At 35.5% G+C, this 21,235-nt stretch overlaps 1 protein-coding gene across 25 annotated transcripts in view; it reads right to left on the bottom strand.

Annotated features, from left to right (window-relative positions):
• Positions 1-10,012: 10,012 nt before the first annotated feature.
• The window catches only part of CREM (cAMP responsive element modulator), an 80,586-nt gene continuing 69,363 nt past the window's right edge, over positions 10,013-21,235 (bottom strand). For 11 of the 25 annotated variants that reach the window (XM_071215428.1, XM_071215432.1, XM_071215424.1 and 8 more), the window contains 3 exons: positions 19,245-19,280; positions 15,209-15,365; positions 10,013-11,147 (listed from right to left, as the gene is read on the bottom strand). In XM_071215428.1, the coding sequence (XP_071071529.1) occupies positions 11,003-11,147; positions 15,209-15,365; positions 19,245-19,280 (338 nt within the window). In that variant the 3' untranslated portion in view covers positions 10,013-11,002. The remainder of the gene's footprint in view (positions 11,148-15,208; positions 15,366-19,244; positions 19,281-21,235) is intronic. The other 14 variants (XM_071215431.1, XM_004476112.5, XM_012518646.4 and 11 more) reach the window with 3 other exon arrangements.

Here is a 21,235-nt window from a genome sequence, read left to right on the forward strand (position 1 = left end):
TACTAAAATCAATAAACAGATCAATGAAATCCCAATAAAAATTCCAAGAGCCTTTTTAAAAGAACTGGAAAACTCAATTACCAAATTTATTTGGGAGTGTTAGGAATCTCAAATAGCCAAAAAACATCTTATAAAGGAAGAGCGAATTGGAATCTCACTTCCAGACTTCAAATCATATAACTTAAAGTGGTAAAAACAGCATGGTATTGTACTGGCATAAACACAGACATAAAGATCAACGGAACCAAATTTATGGTTTAGAAACAGTCCTTCACATTTACGGTCAAGTGATTTTGTTTGTTTTTCATTTGTTTTGAGGAAGTACGAGGAATCCAACCCGGGACCCTATACATAGGGAACAAGCACTCGACCACTTGAGCTACATCCACTCCCCAGTCAACTGATTTTTGACAAGACAGTCAAGCCCTTCCAGCTGGTGCAGAACAGTCTATCCAACAAATCGTGCTGGGAGAACTGGATATCCATAGCCAAAGGAAAGAAAGAGGACCCCTATCTCACATCTTATACAAAAATTAACTCAAAATGGATCAAGGACCTAAATATAAAAGTGACAACCATCAAACTCCTAGAAGAAAATGTAGGGAAACACCTTCAAGATGTGGTGGTAGGGGTGGTTTCTTAAACCTTACACTGTAAGTATGAGCATTGAAAAAAAAAAAAAAGGATAGATGGGACCTCCTCAAACTTAAACGGCTTTGTGCTTCGAAGGACTTTATCAAGAAGGTGAAAAGGCAGCCCATTCAATGGAGGAAAATATTTGGAAACCACATACCTGATAAGGGTTTGATTTCCATGCTATATAAAGACACGATACAATTCAACAATAAAAGAGAAAGCAATCCAATTTAAAAATGGGCAAAAGACTCAAATAGACATTTTTCCAAAAAGGAAATATAAAAGGCAAAAAAAGTACCTGAAAAAATGTTCAATATCACTCACTATTATGGAAATGCAAATCAAAACTACAATGATAGCATCTCACACCTCATAGAATGGCCATTATTAAAAATACAGAAAACAACAAGAGCTGGAAAGGATGTGGAAAATAGGAACGCTTTCACTGTTGGTGGGAATGGAGAATGGTACAGCCTCTGTGGAAGACAGCTTGGTGGTTCCTCAGGAAGCTAAATATAAAACTGATGTATGATCCAGCAATCTCTCTAATAGGATTATATCCAGAAGAACTGAAAACAGTTACATGAACAGACATTTCCACACTGATGTTCATAATGGTGTTATTCACTATAGCCAAAATATGGAAACAACCATATGTCCATCAACCAATGAATGAATATACAAAATGTATATATATATGATGGAATACTGTGCTGCTGTAAGAAGAACAGAAATTGGGACACATGATACCATTGGATGACCTTGAAGACATTATACTGGCTGAAATAAGTCACACACAAAAGGACAAATGTTGTATAGTCCCACCAATATGAATTAAATATGAAGAACAAACACATGGAATTAAAACCTAGAGTATAGGTTAACAGGAGATAGGATGAGGGCTGAGAAGGGGTACTGATGCTTAATGTATGTAGAAATTTTAATCAGCTGTAAAAGTGTGGAAATGGAGAGAGTTTATGGTAAAACATTATACTGAGTATAACACTGCTGGGTTATAAATAAGATTGTGGGGAAGCGGCTGTGGCTTAACCGATTGGGCTCCTGTCTGCCATATGGGTTCGCTTCCCAGGGCCTCCTTGTGAAGGCAAGCTGGCCCGCACCCGTGGGGAGCTGATGGCTCTTGCCCATGGAGAGCTCGCACAGCAAGATTATGCAACAAAGGGAAACAAGCAGACACAGGAGAATGCACAGCAAATGGACCCGGAGAGCAGACAGCAAGCAAGCGGCAAAGGAGAAGGGGGAATAAAAAAATAAATCTTAAAAAAAAAAGAAGATTGTGGTTCAAAGGGGAAGTTTAGGGACATGTCAACTGAAAGAAAGTCGGAGAATAATAGAGGGACTGAATAACATAGTGAACCAACTGCTGGATGAGGATTGTGGCTAACAGTACAAATACAATAATATTCATGTATGAACTAGAACCAATGTATGTCACTATTACAAGGTGGGTAAGGGAAAATACAATTAATGTAACTTATGGACTATAATTAACAGCAATATTGTAATATTCTTGCATCAAGGTGCTATATCAGTCAAAGAAGGTACTGTATCATCACTAAAGGTCAATAATGGGGGGTATAGGGTTTTTCTCTTTTGGACAAAGGAAAACATTAAAAAACTTACTGAGGCAATAACTGCACAACTCTGTAATAAAGTGACAGCCACTGAGTGTATATTTTGGATAGATTGTACAAGGCATGGGGCTGTATAACACAGTGAACCATGTGGTGGATGACTGACTGTGGTTAACAGTATAAATATGAGCGTATTCTCTCATGAACTGTAACAAATGGACAATACCAATACATGGTGTTAATAATAGGGGGGTGTATGGAAAAAATACCAAATGTAAGCTATGGACCATAGCTCTGATGATGTTCTTTCATAATTTGTAACAAATGTTCCACAACAATGTAAGGTGTTAGTGGAGAGGGGATGTATAGGAATTCTGCACATTAGGCATGATTGTTTTGTAAGCTTACAACTTCTCTAGTAAAAATTTTAAAAAATTAAAAAAAATAAATAAATCATGACCCAACTATATGCTGTCTGCTAGAAACTCACCTTAAATTCAAAGATACAAGTAGGTTTTAAGTGAAAGGATGTAAAAAAAATATACAAGTAGTAACCCCAAACAGCTGGGTTAGCTATACTATTATCAGCTTTAAATGAAAAACAGGAGGGACAAAGATGGTCATTATATACTGATTAAAGGGACAGTTCAGTAAGAAGATGTAACAATTATATATGCACCTAACAGCAGAGCCTCAAAATAAATGAAGCAAATACTGACAGATTTGAAAGGAGAAATCGATGGTTCTACATTAATGGTAGGAGACTTTAATATACAATTCTCAATAGTGGATAGAATATATAGTTAGAAGATCAATAAAAAAAATAAGACTTGACTGATACTCTAAACTAACCAGACTTAACAGACACATATAGAACATTTCACCCAACAAAAATAGACTACATATTCATCTTAAGTCACATGGATTATTCTCTAGGATAGATCACTTGTTAGGTCACAGAACAAGTCTCAATAAATTAAAAAACACTGAAATCATACAGTGTATATTCTTTGACCACAACAGAATGAAGCTAGAAATCAATTAACAGGGGGGAACAAATAGAAAATTCACAAATATGTGGAAATTAAATATCAAACTCTAAAATAACCAATGGGTAAAAGAGGAAGTCAGAAGCAAAATTAGGAAATATCTTGAGGCAAATGAAAATGAAAATACAACACACCAAAACTTATGGGATACAGTAAAGGCAGTGGTGTAAGAGAAATTTATAGCTCTAAATGCTCAAATTAAAAAAGAAAAGACTTCAAATCAGAGATCTAACCTCAAAACTGGAAGAACTAGAAAGAGAAAAGCAAAGTAACCTAAAGGGAGCAAAAAGAGAGAAATAACAAAGATTAAAGCAGAGATAAGTGAAATAGAAAACAATACAATAATCAACAAACCAATAATACATAAAGAAATGCTTTAACTTAAAAGACAGCCAAATTTAAAAATGGGCAAAAGATTTGAATAGCCATCTCTCCGAAGAAGCTATACAAATGGCCAGAAAGCACATGAAGAGCTCAACATTATGGCCATCAGGAAAATGCAAATCAAAACCAGAGAGATACCATTTCACAGAAAATAACAAGTGTTGGAGAGGATGCAAAGAAACAGGAACCCTTGTTCATTGCTGGTGGCAATGTTAAATGGAAGATAGTATGGCATTTCCTCAGAAAACTACTGTTACTAGTCAGCCAAAAGGTGCGCTGACACAAAGTACCAGAAATCTGTTGGTTTTCATAAAGGGTATTAATTTAGGGTAAAAGGTTACAGTTACAAGGCCCTAAGGAGTCCAACTCAAGGTTACTTCCTTACCAAACTCTGTTGCCACTTGAAGATGGTGGGCAACGTCTGCGAGGGTTCAGCCTTCCCTTTCCCTCTTGAGGCTCTCTGGGTCCAGCTTCTTCCAAGCACAGCTGTAGATTGGCATAAGGCTCATCTCTCTTCCTGGGGCTCCTTTCTTCCTGGGCTCAGCTGCTCTGGTCTCTTACAAGGTCAGCAGTAAACTATGAGGTGAATGGCTCATCTCTCTCCCTGGGGCCTCTGCCATGTCTATGGAGCTGCCTCTCTTCCTCTATGTATCTTCTCTATCTACTTCTGTGTTCTTGAGTGTCCATTTATATGGCCCACCAAGATGGCAGGGACTCAACCCTGCATGCCTTCATGACGTGATTTAATCAAGGCCTTAGTATTAACATAATCAAGAAAACATAAAGCCTCTGAATGTAAATCAAAGGATATCATGCCCAGAGGAACAGACCAGTGTACAAACATAATCAATATCTCTTTTTGGAATTCATAAATAATATCAAAGTGTCACAGCTACATATAGAACTACTATTTTACCATTTAACCTGGCAATCCCAATACTAGGTATATATCCAAAAGAATTGAAAGCAGGGACTTGAAGAGATACTTGCACACCAATGTTCATAATGGCATTATTCACAATTGCCAAAAGATGGAAGCAACCCAAGTGTCCATCAACTGATGGATACATACAATGGAATATTATCCAGCCATAAAAAGGAATGAAGTCCTGCTACATGCAACAACATGGATGAACCCTGCTATAGAAACCAGGCAAAAGGACAAATAGTGTATTATCTCACTGATTTGAAACAATTAGAATAATCAAACTTAGGATCACAATCTAGAATACAGGTTACCAGGGGATGGGGTAGGGATAGGGAATGGGAAGTTAAGTTTTCAAAAGTACAGGGTTCCTATTTTGAATGATGAAAATGCTTTGGTAATGGATGATGGTAATCATAGCACAACATTGTGAATGCAATTATCAGTACTGAAATATGTATCTGAACATGATTAAAAAGGGAATTGTGTGATTGTATACATAGTATCATAGAATAAAATTTTTAAAAAAATTCATGGAACTGCACTATAGAAAGTGAACCCTAGTTAAACCATGTACTTTAATAGTACAATGATAAAAACATGCTATCATCAATTATAACATTCCACACCAACGCAAAGGTAGGTGGTGGGGTGGTGTATGGGAATCCTGTATTTTATGCATGATTGCTCTTGTAAGCCCACAACTTCTCTAATAAAGAAAAAAAAATTTTTTTAAAGCTTTTTTAATTTCTCTTCCTCCCCCCCCACCATTGTCTGCTTGTCTGCTTGCGCGCATCAGCACTGCACGTGGGCCAGCTCACCACACGAGTCAGGAGGGCCAGGGTTTGAACCCTGGACCTCCCATGTGGTAGGCGGATGCTCTATTCATTGAGCCAAACCCACTCCCCCCCTCAAATTTTTTAATGAGAGACCAAGACATTACAGATAAACAAAAGCTGAGGGAATGCATCACCCCTAAACTGGCCCTACAAGAGATGCTAAAGAGAGGGCTGCAGGTTGAAAGGAAAGGACAATCGACAATAGATGGAAGCCAGATGAAGAAATTAAGATCTCTGGTGAAGGTAATAACATGGGTAAATACAAATGCCAGTGCTATTGGTTTGTTTTTTTGTTTTTTGTTTTAACTTCACTTTTTACTTCCTCAAGATTTAAAAGGTAACTGCTTAAAACGAAATGATAAATCAGTGGTTCTGGACTCAATGTATAAACATGTAATTTGTGACAAGAACTACACTAAGGTAGGGGGACAGAGGGACATAGGAACATAGTTTGTGTATCACTTTCATTAAGGTGGTATCAAAGCAAACAGGATTGTTACAGATTTTGGATTAATATTTAAGATTTAGGCCCCATGGTAACCACAAAGAAAATATCAGAGAATATGCAGGTATCGGTTGCCAGGGGTGGGGTACAGGGAAAATGGGGAATTAATGAATAATGGACATAGGGTTTCTGTTTGGGGAGATGGGAAAGTTTTAGTAATAGGTGGTGAAGATACTGCAATATTGTGAAAGTGATTGAATAGTACACTTGGGAGGGTTGAGATGGGAAAGGTTACATTAGATATATGTTCCCACAATTAAAAAAAACAAACAAACTAAAGAAACAATGACAATTAAATGCAACACATGATCCTGGGTGGAATCCAGGAAGGCAGGAGAAAAGGTTCAAAGGGACATTATTGGAACATAAGAAACAACTGAAATATAGCCTGTAAGCTTTATACCAATGTTAAATTTCTTGAACTTGCTAACTCTACTTCAGGTAGTTACATAAATGAATATTCTTTTTCTTAGGAAATGTACATGGCAGTGTTAAGGGTTCAAGTAGCATGATGTGTACAACCTACCCTCAAGTGTTCAGAAAATGGTTTGCTAGAGATGGATGGCAAATGTGGCAAAATGTTAAAACTGGGGGACCTGGGGATCTGAGGGTATGTTGCAATTCTCTGTACAGGATTTGTACTATTTTTATAATTTTCCTGAAAGAATTAAAAAAATATTTTATATTAAAGTACATTTAACATTCTAAAATGTATAAGAAATATACTTATGAAAAAATGGATTTACAGAGGAAAAAGCTATCCATGTGGTATAAAAGTTAAAATATACTAGGCTTGAGTAGTTTAGAATCAGGTCTGTACCTATAGTATGACCTTAGGAAAGATTAGTTTCTGAAAAACATGGCATATTATAATAAAACTTTATCAAAGTCCTATGTCCTTGCTAGTTAACTGGTCACAGCTCTACTAGCCTCACACATACTCAAAATAATTATATTTGGTTGTAGACTAAAAAATAATGTTGGTTTAACAAGTCATCATTATATATGTGTATATGTTGTGTGTGTGTGTATGTGTGTATTTATGTATTTATTGTCAGACAATGTTCTATTGGTCTTACTACCCCCAGGGTCTAGAACATGGAGAGCACGTAACCAGTGTTTGCTGGACTAATGCAGGGAAGAAGGCAGTTTCTAGATGCTTTTACCTCAAACTTGAGTAAAGATCTGGCTGGCTTATTATTTACTCCTTTTCTGTCATGGTGTCTATCACGGCTCCAAATATACATTTATTTGTAGCATTACCTGATTAATGTTGGTGGCTGGCTCCCAGACTTACAGCTCCATGAGAGAAGGGGCATGTTTTTGGTCACCATTGTGTTCTAGGCCTAACACAGTGCCTCCTACTTCATTATATTTTTTAAAGGTGTATTTCAGGCACATGGGAAAGGTAATACAGGAGGGGTAAATGAAAATTGAAAAGTATGGCTGAACAAGAAAAGAGGCATCAGCTTATAAAACAGTGGTTATTCACCCAAAATATGTTGCTCATGCTAAATGTCCTGTTACCCTGAAGCAAGTTGAATGTTCATATATATTTAAAGACATAGCATTAGTTTACTTCCTTTATTTTCCCATTTCTCATGATTTAGCATCATGAAGTACTTAGTTAAATGGGACAAGGTAGTGTAATCCCATGATCCAAGATCATTCATTTCTATATCCAACAGTTCTGATTCTAAACCTTTTAGAAAAATAATAATTTTAAAAAGACATAAGTCCAGTGACAGCTTGGGATTCTGAGCAACTTTGTAATGGATGTCCAGTGTCCACATAAAGCTTCCAACTTACCACTCTCCTCTGTTCAGTGGGAGGTTGCAGACAGTATCTATTGCAAGACTGAATGACGAACTATCAAACTGTGCTATTCTAGTAGCAAAAGCTTTGGTTTCGGGAACAAATTAAATGAGCAAGGATAAAAGGTTCTGTGCATCTTTGAGAGGCTGCCTCAAGCTCCAATGCTTTCAAAACAACTCCTAGCTTCCTGCACAGTTTAAACACTCATTGCTTCCATAGCAGCCACATCCTCAGTTGCCTACACAATATTCTGCCTTGCTACAAGAACCCCAATTGTATTCAACGTTCTGTGTATGTCACAGAAGTAGAAACCATCCAAGCTCCAGTGGTTGAATCTTCATTAGTAACCCAGTGCTTTTAATTCCATTCTCCTTGCCAATGACAGGTTATGGAATGGGATTGAGACGAAAATCTGGCTCATGAGACACAAGATGGAATCTGCTGCTGAAAGGCTTCTGTGCAAGGGTCCTTCCTCTGAAAACAGGACAAAAGAAATGGGTGTTCCTTTTCCATCTCTGGAGCCTGGAACTGTGACAGTAATAGTAGGATTAAGGGGAACCAGCCTAATCAGAGAGCAAATGGATCAGAAGGAAATGGTTGTGATGTCATTGTCAATTCACTAATTTCAGCCACCCTGGGATTTCCCACCTCTGGACTTCTTGTTTTCTGAGATAATAAAATGTCCTTATTGTTTAAACCATCTGCAGGCAAGGGAAGAGAGGAGGGGTTTCTGTTACTTGGGACCCCAAGTAATTTCCTCTGACATAGTCTGTTTTATATAGTATATACACACACACTTTTACTTTTTAAAACGAAACTAATTCTTGTGCGAGCACTAACATTACCACCCTCCAAAATTTCTGCCCCTTGGATAGAGAGCATGTTCTATAATCACTGCTGGAATAGCATTGTCCCCCAGCAATATCAGTCACTTCCTATATAGTTTCTTATATTAATCCCTTATATTAATTTCTAACTCCAATCAATAGTATTTATTGCCTCTAACTTGGTCAATCTTGTGCTGATTTGTGTGTCTACCCCTCTGAGTACACAAGAGGCTCTTAATTTATAGTGAATGACTGACTGAATAAATGAATACATGCAAAGTACTGTTTTTCTTCACCTGAAATTTTGGGTTTTCCTTTTTCTTATTTGTCTTCTTTTATCCTCTTACTTCTCTGTAGAAGAAAAGACAAAAATTGAGATAAAACAAATTCAGAGCTCAAACTCTGATGGAAGAATAAGCAAAATGTAGTTTGCCTTACCTTCTGGAAGTTACAGGTAAGTGAAGGAAGTATGACAACATGGGGAAACAGCATATAACACATTAATTAACCAGTTCTTCTGGTGAGACTGTGAGGAAGGGGGCAGAGGGAAATCCTTAGCAAATGTGAAGCTACAGTAGAACAAACAGCAGGGTTGAGCACATAAGAGCATTCAAGAAATGTTCCATGAGTGAAGTTGAGATGGCATATTATATGGTCAGGGCTTTGGGCTTACACTCTCAACATTTATTTATTATAAAAATAGGACAAAATATGGATACCAGTAATAATACTGCTCTCTTGTTGGAATGTACTTCATCTGAATGTGCTGACACCACAATGTTTCATCTAGGGGAGCAGATGTAGCTCAAGTGCTTGAGTGTGTGCTTCCTATGTACAAGGTCCTGGGTTCAATCCCTGATACTTCTAAAAACAAACGAAAAGCCATCTCTCATTGGGGAGTGGATGTAGCCCAGTGGCTGAGTGCCTGCTTCCCATGTACGAAGTCCTAGGTTCAATCTCCAGTACCTTTTAAGGGAAAAAGAAGTTTCTTCTAAATGTGGACTTTAAGCTGTTGTAAATAAAGAAAATCTTGGGTTGTTTTTATTTTTACTTTAAAACTCTTGCAGTTGTCAGCTAAAACTCAAAATAAAGGGCCATCAGCAGATGTCTAGACCATCTGCAGAATGGCCTAGTCCATAACACAGCTGAATCTCTAATCCTGGTTTTTCTCATCTGTATATGAAAAGCGCTGGGGCCTTACTTCTGATGAGTTGGCAAAGATCATGACCCAGTAGAAAATTGGCTTGTATCCTTGAAAATATGTAAATTCAATTCTAATAAGCTTTAACTCAAAATTCCAGATAGTAAAAATTTGTTATAACTTCCATTTGGTAAGATCAAACCGACGCTAAAAACATCAACAAGCTCTTTTATATTACACAATAGTGTAAAAACTAGTAAATGTTGATATTTAAATGAGTACCAAACACTACAAAGTGCAACCAACATGGTTCTATTAAAAACTCTCTTCAACTATGGCATTCAAAGGCAGCAATACAATATCTTCTTTACAAAGCAACTAATATAAAAATCAGCAAATGCCATAAATTCATTTATAGGCTATTATTCTCATATAGGCATGTCATTAGATACACTTTCAATTCTTTCCTGAGGTATTTTTGGGGGGATTTACTTTCAATGTACTGCTGGGTGCACTGTCTTTGATCATCCTTTCCTAAAATGATTTCTTTAAATACCTGCAAAAAATTTTATTGCATAGGACACTATTCATGACACAGAGATTGGGAACTGCAAATATGTGGCATCGGAACAAGTCTTACAAATATTGCATCTTAAGAATTTGTTACATACATTTTTTTACAGTTTGTCTCTTAAAAAATTGAAGTTACAGCTAAGAGTCAACAAAGTACAGTGAAGCATTTTAGGAATGTTAGAATTTAGAGAATAAGATGAATGATACAAAGGAAAAAAGCCATAATTCTTGCCGGCTATATATTGTATTGCCTTCAAAAGCAACTGTACATGTTGTAATCAGTTCACATTTAAAAATTTCTACTAATCTGTTTTGGGAGAGCAAATGTCTTTCAAGGTTTCAAGTTCCTCTATAAGCTTCTTGTTCTGAACTTCCAGCACCGCAACTCGACTCTCCAGACATTTTACATACTCTTTCTTTCGACGGCGACATTCTTTAGCAGCTTCCCTGAAAAAAAGTAGAAGCAAAAGGGCAAACAAAACATTTTTTTGCATGCTACCGACAGATGGATTGAAGTAAGTTCAGTAAATGTGTGATCATGGTTGCATTCCAAATCTTGGAACAATACTCCCAATTCAATTTCAAACACTAAAGCCAAACTGGATTCTTAAGGGTCACAAGTGTCCCTTCCACAAGTCCACATGGCAATTAGAATTGCTGCAACTCCTGCCTTGATTAGAGTTCATAGTAAACAAGGTCCAAGTCAAAGACAGTTACTCTGCTTTATGGCAATAAAGATCTTTGAGGGCCTTGAGTTCCTCAATGAGAGTCTTGTTTTGGTTTTCAAGCACAGCCACACGATTTTCAAGACATTTGACATATTCTTTCTTCTTCCTGCGACACTCCCGGGCAGCTTCCCTGGAACCAACACAAGGCAAATGACTACAGGAACAACCTCCCAACACAATCCAGAGTGGCTCAATGAACTTCTGCCCCCCAAACTCAACAGCCAGTCAATCCTGGATAAGGTCTATACAAAGCCACAGAACAAGTGGAACCAAGCACAATGCCTTTGTGTAAAACATACTGTAAGACAACAGGAACAACGTGAGTGCACAATTTGCCCAGCATTCATCTCAAATGGTGTTTCCTTAGGATGCTCTTCCATGAGAACAATGACCATATCAATGAATTGTTTTCAGTAACCCGAAACAAGAGGACCACATCCCCAAGGGGAATTTCTACAAAAACATTTACAGATCCTTCATTATTTTTGTCTACCAAGAGCCACGTATTCATCACAATGAGTTAAAAGTTATTTGATAGAAAATAAAGAGAATAATTAATCCTCAGAAAGCTTTAATGTCAATATAGAGTTTTATTTTTGGACTAACTCTCAGTAAAACAAGATCAATCACAACTGCAAGAAAGTTTATTGGCTAGAAAACACATATCTAAATATAACAGGAATCAAAAGATGTACATTTTTATATACCAAAATGAAATGGACACTGGTTCTGAAAATTGAAGAAGGAAAAAAAGCAGAGCACATAATACAACGCTCACTAATTCAGACAATTTAAACCCAGGAATGTGAGAACACCAGACTTAAAATTGTGATGAGGAAGTTACTCAGTAACTCTAAAGTGTATTTCAAGACTGCTCTTCAGTCCTGTGCATTTAATATGCCATATTCTGAATTTTAAAGCACTGTAGGCATGCCCAAAAGAAAAAAGACCAGACCAGCAGCCAAAGCAACAAGCACAAATAAAGGGATGCGTCCAGGGAGTCATTTTCATGCAACAATGAAGAGAGCCAACATGGCCTTTCTCCTTTTCATCCTGGTTCAGGTGTGACAAGTACTTCGCTTAACTTCCCTACAGAATAATCTGTCTGATAACAGCTTTATTTTAGAGTATTCAAGAATAACGTCTTATGGGGTATATCAGTACCAGTCACTAACTTAATCCATCAAAAAAGCCTACACTGAAACATATTATAATTCAAATACATTTTAGCAAAAATAGCACTGACGGTCTGAAAACCAGTTACTGTGATGACAATTAACATTGCTGCAATCCTGAAATTGAGTGTGATACATACAACAGATCTGGCCAATTGTTTTATTTTTAGGGTTGCTGACTCCCACTAACAACTGGATATCTGTGTTTTCTCTTTGGGAAGCAAGAGTAAGCAGAAAGAGACCTTGAAATCCCAATGAACTGCAAGAAAAGATCAACTCCTACACTTCCTAGCCAAAACAGTGCACTCACCCTGTGAACTCACAAAGTTTTCAGACTTCTCAACTGGTTAACAGAAATATAGAAAATGTAAAAGTAAACTGAACTGGCTAAAATATTAATATTTTAAATTTCAATTTTATCTACATGATTCTCAGGGAAAAGTTTAGAGTAAATCCCAGGACATCTATAAAGTTGCCTGTTTGGGAAGACAATTCAAGTCTCTTTTACAAAGGAATAAAATTCATTTGTGAATATGATGGTTTTCCTGATTAAATCATTATAACAAATTCTAGACAGAAGGGAAGGTAATCATTTTACAAAACAAGTTACCATTAGATTAAATTTTAAATACCTAACAACAGTGCTGTGGGGCATTTAATTCTGAAAGTTTTATTTACCCAGCTGTTTACGGTAAATACCCATACTTCATACTCAATACATTTGTGTGTGTGTCCATGTTTCTAGAGTCAAAATGTTCCAAGCCCAAAATTTAAATGATCCCATCAGTAGTTGGCACATTCCTGAATACTTCTCAGCTACGGAAAACACCTGTTCTTCTATTAATAGTTAGCTCAACATTCAAGCTGTGCATTTGTCTGGGTATATCCTCAGCATGGAGAGGAAAGACATGGTGAAGAGGAAAAATTGAGATGGCTGTAAAGAAATGAAAACTTTTGCTGGATTAGCAGAAATATAATGTAATTAAGTATATATTATGCATGTCAGCCAAAAAATAAAAAGAAAGGAGAGTGTCTAAGAGGTCTTTCACTTTAATAAGTAAAACCCAGATACTTACCACAAAGTATAAATCTGAAGCTTACGTTCAAGGCTGTTTTGAGGATACCTCGTAGGAGTGTAAGGGGATAGGCTCTGGAATATAAAGACCACCTGACTGCATACCCTGGCTACGTTCAGTTTGGGCTGTGTGATTTTGAGTAACTTATTACCTAACCTCACTGAACCGCAAGTTTCTCATCTGCAATGTGAGGTTAACAGCAGAACTTATTTCATGTGAACATTGATGTGAGTTAAAGAAATAGTAGAAATAAAGCACTTCAGACTTGCCAATGGTCAATACTGATCAACCTAATCATCATCTATAATCTGCTTTTCTTTTGTATTACTCTGAAATTGAGATAGGAAAGCCAAAATACATCTACTATCTCAGAATCCCTTGCAATTAGGGACTAAAGACTAGTTCTAACCAATGAAAGTTACTGGGTGGGTCCTCTAGAAGAGGTTTTCAGAAGGGCCAGTCTTTAGCAGCCCAACTTCTGGCTCTATCCTTTCCCCCTTCTTCCAGTCTGATGCAATGTCTGGAGGTGTGGCAGCCATACTGTGATCATAAGAATGAATGATATATGCTGAAGATAGAGTAGGAAGAGGATCCTGGATCCTTAATGACACTTGTTAAATCTCTGTTCTGGCTGTGCCTACCCCTGAATCTATTACATAAGATCAAAAGGCCACCTACAAGTTCAAGCCTCTACTTTCAAGGTTTTTATTATTGCAGCCCAAATAACTATTATTATTTTTTTAAAACGTAAAATTTTATGATTTTTTTTTCCTCATGGAGATCACATATTTATGTGTAGACGGGTAGTTGTGTGACAAATTTCTAGGAGCCCACTGTCTACTATTTTATCTATTTCAGTTTGGTAGTTCTACTTAAAAATCTTAAAATCTCAAAAATAAAACTAGCGAATAAGGACAGAAGAGAAATAGGCTACTTCGTTCTTATTGGCTTTGGGAAAGTAAGACATCAATGAATAATTCTAAAATTTGCTTTAATATCATACTTTATATTTCTAACTGGACTTCACAATGTATATTCCAGGACCAGACAGGCAATTATATTCACAGCACCTGTGACCTCTGAAAGTAAAGTTTTGAAGTGTCCATATACCTCCATCACAGCAAAGTTAGGGATCTTTGGTATCAAGACTTCTGTAAAACAGCTAGATACTGGGTGAGACCCACCCATTCAGTCCTTTAGGATTTCCGAGCAAATGCTGGAGATGAAAAGTATGAATCTAGTATGATTTAGTAAACCAGGAACAACCACTGATAAAGGAATGTATAGCCTAATGATCCCACTTCTGGTAATCTGTTGAATTCTTCAGTGTACAAAAGAGAGACAATGAGAATGAATGGATTGGAGTATATATACTATAATTTTAGTATCTATTTCTAAGTGGTGGGGTGATGTTAGTTTTAATTCCATTTGTTGTTTTGTATTTGCATTTTTACTACTAGAATTCATCAGAATCACTACAAATTTCAGTATGACAGAGAAAAAGTTACAAAATAGATGAAACTATATGTAAAAAACTAAAAAAAAAAAGCTTAATTTACACTTAAATGTATTATGCTCATAAAGAAGCTAAAAAATTTCACATACTACCTACTTTACAGAGTAATTACCAAATACAAAACAAACCTTTCTTTGTAATGAAGTTCTGCCATCAACATTTTAAAAATTCATGTAGCTACTGGATATTACTCTAACCAACAAATAGGGAGGTACCTCCTGCTGATGAAATGGTTTAATGGCTAAGAACTCTTACAGAAGCCAATCGAGTTATCACTGCATGAAGAGCACAAATCCATGTGAAATACCACGTAACACTTTCCACGGAAGAAGGAGTTTAGGAAGAGCCTAACTTTTTAAAAGTCCCACAGTAAAATAAATAGGTGTCTTATAAGTGATTGTTACTTTCTAGTGAAATGCCTTACCTGTTTTTCATTAGCCTCAGCTCTCGTTTGCGTGTTGCTTCTTCTGCTAGTTGCTGGGGACTGTGCAAACTGCCCGGCGAGGCAGCCATCACTACTCCCTGTGGCAAGGCCGTTGTAGGAGCTCGGATCTGGTAGGTTGGCATGTCACCAGTGGCGGCTGTAATGAAACAGAATATTACAAGCTTATATAAACAATTTACAATTTGACATTTTACATAAAATTGACCTGGAAATAGCATACCTCTTCTGACATGCCCTAAGAGGTGATCTTGTTCATATTTAAGATGTTTATTCTGAGATAATAAGAATCTTAGGTATCAAAGACCTTTTTTGTTCAGCTTTTGGAACAATGACATTCAGCATGGTCTACACGTTTAGGGTAGAAAAATGTCCCAATGCATTTTAGACAGATTGTAACAAAGGCTAAAGTAGAGAAGCTTTTCAACCAAAAGTCCATCTAGCCTAAAATCAGTGGTGTGCTAATAAATGCCTAACAATCAGTCCTCTGGGGGGGAAAAAGCTGATTTGTAGTGTCTGTTGATTCTCATGATGTAAATATGAACTCTCACCAAGGTCAATTTCAAGCTACCAACCTGACTTCCCTGCATGAAGAGTTGGGAAGAGATGGACAGTAAACACTAAACCATGCAGATAAAAAGATGCAGATAACTTAAAGAACACAGAGAAAAATAATTAGAAATTATAAGTTCTGAGTTTTATTAATGTTGTTTTAATGTTTAAATATATATGTTTAATTTTTAACAATGGTTGTTTTAACAACCAGTTCACAAAGATCCTTAAAATTTAAGAATCAGCTCTAGAAAACTAGAAGGAGCCAGCTCTAGCACACCACTGCAAAAATTTTAATTAAGGAGAATATTTTTTTTCTCTGAATATTACAGTAAAGAGATTTTCCTATATTGTAAACAGTTACTGAATCTCTTCAAGTACAAGTCCTGTTCGCAGAAAGTGGCTGAGACACAGGAGGGACTGAGAACACTATGTTTTCAGTTAAAAATAAAAAACTGAATCAAACACAAACTTCTACTTAAAACTGTTTCTCTGAGGAAATATAATTTTTGTCTCTTAGGTTTCTTCAGTTAGGGATATATTTCTAAATATTCATTTTTAAAAATTATTTTCTAATTATAGTATAATCACATAGCTAAAAGACAGATTTAATATTTATTTAGTACTCAAGTGGAATACAAAAGTAAGTACTCCAAGTTTTCTAATTTATATTCAGATCAATCTACCACAATAAACACAGCTTCCTAAAAAAGACAGATGGATTTGAGTGTCAAAACATGTTTCTACACCACTGATACCACTTTGAGAACTGATACTACAGAGTTACTATGACACTCTAATATTATAAATACATGCTTTCTGAAAGCTAAATGCAAGAAAAAGGTTAAAAAAAAAGGCTATTAAACCTTAAAAACACACACACACACAAAACTAGTCTACTAGTCTGAACCAAATGCTAATCAAAGTTGAAAATGCATCACTTCCATATTGCATTAAAATGTATTATACCCAAAGAGTAAAAACTGAAATTTTTACCCAAATGGGAAGCAAAGACTTTTACACCCAAATGGGATATTATCATTGGAAAGAGCCAAGCAATATTTAAAAGTTAAACAAAAATTAACACATCTCTGTGTTTTTATTTGGGTATATGCCATTTCCCCCCCAATGGCTCAAGAATTAGGTGAAAAGAATATATATATATATATGGCTTTGGGAAAGATCATTTATAAGGTTTCATAATTAATAAAAATGCCATTATAACGTTATATTGCCTCTTCCTTCTACATGTAATTTTAAAAACAATGGTGATAAATACTGTGATAAAATATAATGATCACCAGCAAAATTTCTATTATTGAACTTGGGCAAAGTCCTAAATGTGTTTTTGTTGACTATTCAGAATACTGTATAATATAGATGCTCATTCTGTCAGAGAAAATTTTATAGCTTTAAAATATTTAAGAGGATAATTTTAACACCAATTACAAACTGTTAACTTATAAAGGTTTTTTGTTTGCTTGTTTTTTTAAATATCTTAATCACACTGTCATAGGAAATTGAGTGGAGCACAGAATGAAGTTCTCCCCTCTCTTCTCTTTACCCACATCCAGGAAAGAAGGTTATGGGATAATAAAGGTTGAAACAACAGTACAGCTGGAGGTTACACAGGCTTTCTAAAATTGGAACAATAGCCAGTGACTAATGAGAATTTTACATGTCACTATGTTAACATTTGCAGCAGCACAGATGCAGGCCTAGGTGTAGAGCTGTTCTTTCCAAACACTGCTTATAAAGAATTGCAATAAAATCATAGAAAATAGCAGAGGGGGTCATTATACTCCTCTCTCATTTTGTATACATTTGCTGTTTTCTGTAATGTAAAGTTAGAGCAGAATGTTTACATAATATCCAAGAGCTTGCTTAAGAGTATTCATTTAAAAAAAAGAAAAGAAAAGAAAAAGGGGGCTTGGGGGAGACTACTTCACAGATGAGGAATAAAACTCATCCACTGGTCTTACATTTACCAGAAATGGTTCCAAGCAACTGCTGCCTGTTTCCAAAAACTGAAACAAAACTCAAAGGACCAAATTTGGCACCATGGGAGATAACGAAAAGAACGTGCTACAGCAATTCCAAAAGAAGCATTCTTAAAACATTTTGAGCAGCAGCTCAGAAAAAAATATCACTTTAAAATGACAACTTGGGAGGGAGTGATATTCGATATATTAGTTTTGGGAGGTTAGCTAAAAAACTGGGTTTTGTTACTATTTTTCAGCCATACCATATGTCCATTTTATTTCCAGCAACCAAAAACAGTGTTTACAACTCAGTTCTAGCCAGAAACGTAATTAGTATAAATTAGTCTAAGTATAGTATAAATTAGTATGCATTAGTATAAATTTCTGTAATATCCCAAACAATAAATACAACACACTTCTAATGGTCACTGAATAAGTATCAATATATAAATTTCATTTAATCATATAGGATCTTATTAGGAAAGTACATAAAAAGATATGGGCAAAGAGAATCTATTTTAAGAAAATCCAAATGTCAAAAATTTTATTTTTCAAAAAGTTGTGAAAAAAGAATTTATCTTAGTTAGCTTTAGTTTCTAGTATTATGAACTAAGTGGTAATTAAAAGCAGATTAGATACATTTGAAGCACAGTTCAAAGAACTTTCCTACATTTTTGATGACATATTTATATACTTGTAGTTGTATAAGGGCCAATTCCTGTGCCATTTAACTACTATGTGTGAAAAATATTTTATTCCAGAATTTCACTGTATAAATTATTTCTGAAAATAAAATGGGTCATCAGTGGGGGCTTAAAAATCATGATTGAAGAAAATAATTTTAAAGAAGATATTTATACACTAATTTTACTTTCAGGAAAGGAAAACCTTTTAAGACAAGTCAGGGCCAGCATCTTTTTTATCTTGGTATCCCTTAGAATCTAGCACAGTACTTGGCATATGATGGGTGCTTGGTGAGTTTATGTGTACAATACCAAGTAAATATTGAACTTCTTATGATTTTTTACATTTGGAATCTGTCATTTGGAATATTTATATGACATCTGGAAAGTTTCTATGAAAAAATAAGCGGTCTTTCTTGTAGACTTATTATAATAGCTAAGACTTTAAGTCTTTATTTAACACTAAGGTATGAAAACCTTACAAGATGCTATATGTTTATTCAAAATGCCTTTCCTGATAAAAGGCATTATTTCCTAAATCTTCCCTTAGATACTAGTCATCCAATCTGGCATTTTAGAAGCAGAGTTCTTATTATAATGTATTTCCAACCATCTAACACCTGGCATTTAAAAAAAAAATTTCTTTTCAGTTTAGTATCAAGTATTTCATGGGCAAAGAAAAGTCCTACAACTCTCAGTTTTGGTCATTAACTTCATACCTCTCTTTGCAAGCTTTAAACACGGTACGCAGAAAAAGCATGGGATTTGGAGTCTGGTTTCTAGTCCAGCTCTGCCACTTACCAGCCATGTGACTTGGGGCAAGTTCAGTTTCCTCATCTGTAAAATGGGGATACATTATCTCATTTAATACTCACAATAAACCCTGTAATGTATGTCAAAGTGTCTAGCACAGTGCCTGGCACATGGTAGGAATTCAGCAAATGTTAGTTCCCTTCCTCTTCCCTTCCTTAAGTTCTGAAAGACAATGTTCCAAATTATGCTTATACTGTATATTAGTTAAAAGGCATATAACATCCATAAATATATTTTCCCCTGGAATTTCCCTTCTAACAAACAGGGGAATAGAATAATGAGATGTATGGCTTTTATTCCTTACTTTGCTTAAAACTAGACCTACTAAAAAACCTTCAATATTTTACAGTATATTTTGTTATATCCCTTTAGAGAATAAATTAATAAAAGATAACATAAAATAAGCTTTTCCATGTATATCATCATTAAAAATAGAATCTCAAAGGTGGAGAACCACAAATGACCAAATGTTATATTTTCGTCAGATAGGTTAAAAACAAAACTTGAACCACCCCCCACAAGTCAGAGAAGGAAACAAAGAGAGAAAGAAGAAACCCAGACAAATACCTATCTTGATAACTTCCAAAGTGAAACAATTCATCAATACTCCAAATGGAGGAGATTTTATATGCTTGTTTGATTATTTAATGAGTGCTTGGAGGTACTGAGTGCATTAACTTTATGGGACATTTCACTATGTGCCATTAATCCTAAAGCAACAGTAGAAGTAACCTTAGAATCTTATTTCTAAGCAGGGGATTTCTCTCCATAGCACTGAGAATAAGCTACCAGCATTTCTGATTTTGTTTTGTTTTGTTCTCTCCCTCCCAACTAACACAATGCCCTAATACCCAAATCAGGCTTGTCTTCGCATGAAGGTTCCAGACTGCCAAAATTCTCCTCTCTCCATTGCTCCATTTTCTCCAGGAAAATTAAATCTTAGATAAAAACAATTATTTAACCACTGAACATTTTCAAATCTGTTATAACTACTACAGCACATAGTCTGAATAGAATTAAGTCATTAAATATTTTTACTTAAAGTCATCCATTAGAAACCATCCTGAGTTGTTCACTTATTGAAAATCTTGGACTGAAAGAGTCTATGTAAAAGATGTCAAACTATGAATACTGCAATTTAAAGTTCTACATAATGTCAAATATATGCTCTATTGTCCTGGGAGAATAAAAATAAATATTCTAGAAAAAAGTCCATTTTGACGGGGTTAAAATGTTAAATTTATATATTTCATAAACAGAATGTATCATACTTCTCTAATTCATGCTACATTAACATCAATTTATCAATGTTATGTAAATTTTAAGGAGTGATATAATATGGTGTGACTAGCACCAGACTTGGAGTCTTTGGAAGATCTGAACTTGGTTCATCACTTGTAAGGTCTGTAAAAGCTTAGAAGAGTCATTTACCTCCCTGATCTGCATTTGGTAACATGTAAAATGAGTATAATAATATCTGCCCTGAGTCCAACAGCAAGGACTCGCTTCTCCTTTTTTGTATTTAAATGTGTTTCCTCAGGGAGGCCTGCCCTGATCCTTTAGCATATATTACCTGCTTCTTGTTGGCTTCTCATTTATTCCCTTCCTGTTAGTCTCTTGGATGGCAATTACCCCAATTTATACTTATATGCTTATTTGTAACATTAAGTGTTTTTTTAATTTTAAAGTTTACATAAATGCAAAGTATTATCACTATTTTGTTAGGCAATACATTCAGTTAGACAAATAAAACAGGGCAAAGTGAAAACACTTATCTCCAATTATATTTCATTAAAAATATTGCAAAAACGGTGGGAAAATAGCAATTTCAATAAACCTTCCATACAAATTTAGAGTTTTATTAAACATTATGGTAGGTAAGGGATTATTTTCTTTTCCAAACAGATTATGACATGCTTTGCTAGTAACTTCAAGGAGCAGCTGTAACCTGATCAGAACCATTTCGTTAAATGAAAATT

The sequence above is a fragment of the Dasypus novemcinctus genome, chromosome 5 (assembly GCF_030445035.2).
Source record: "Dasypus novemcinctus isolate mDasNov1 chromosome 5, mDasNov1.1.hap2, whole genome shotgun sequence".
Classification (NCBI taxonomy): Eukaryota; Metazoa; Chordata; class Mammalia; order Cingulata; family Dasypodidae; genus Dasypus; species Dasypus novemcinctus.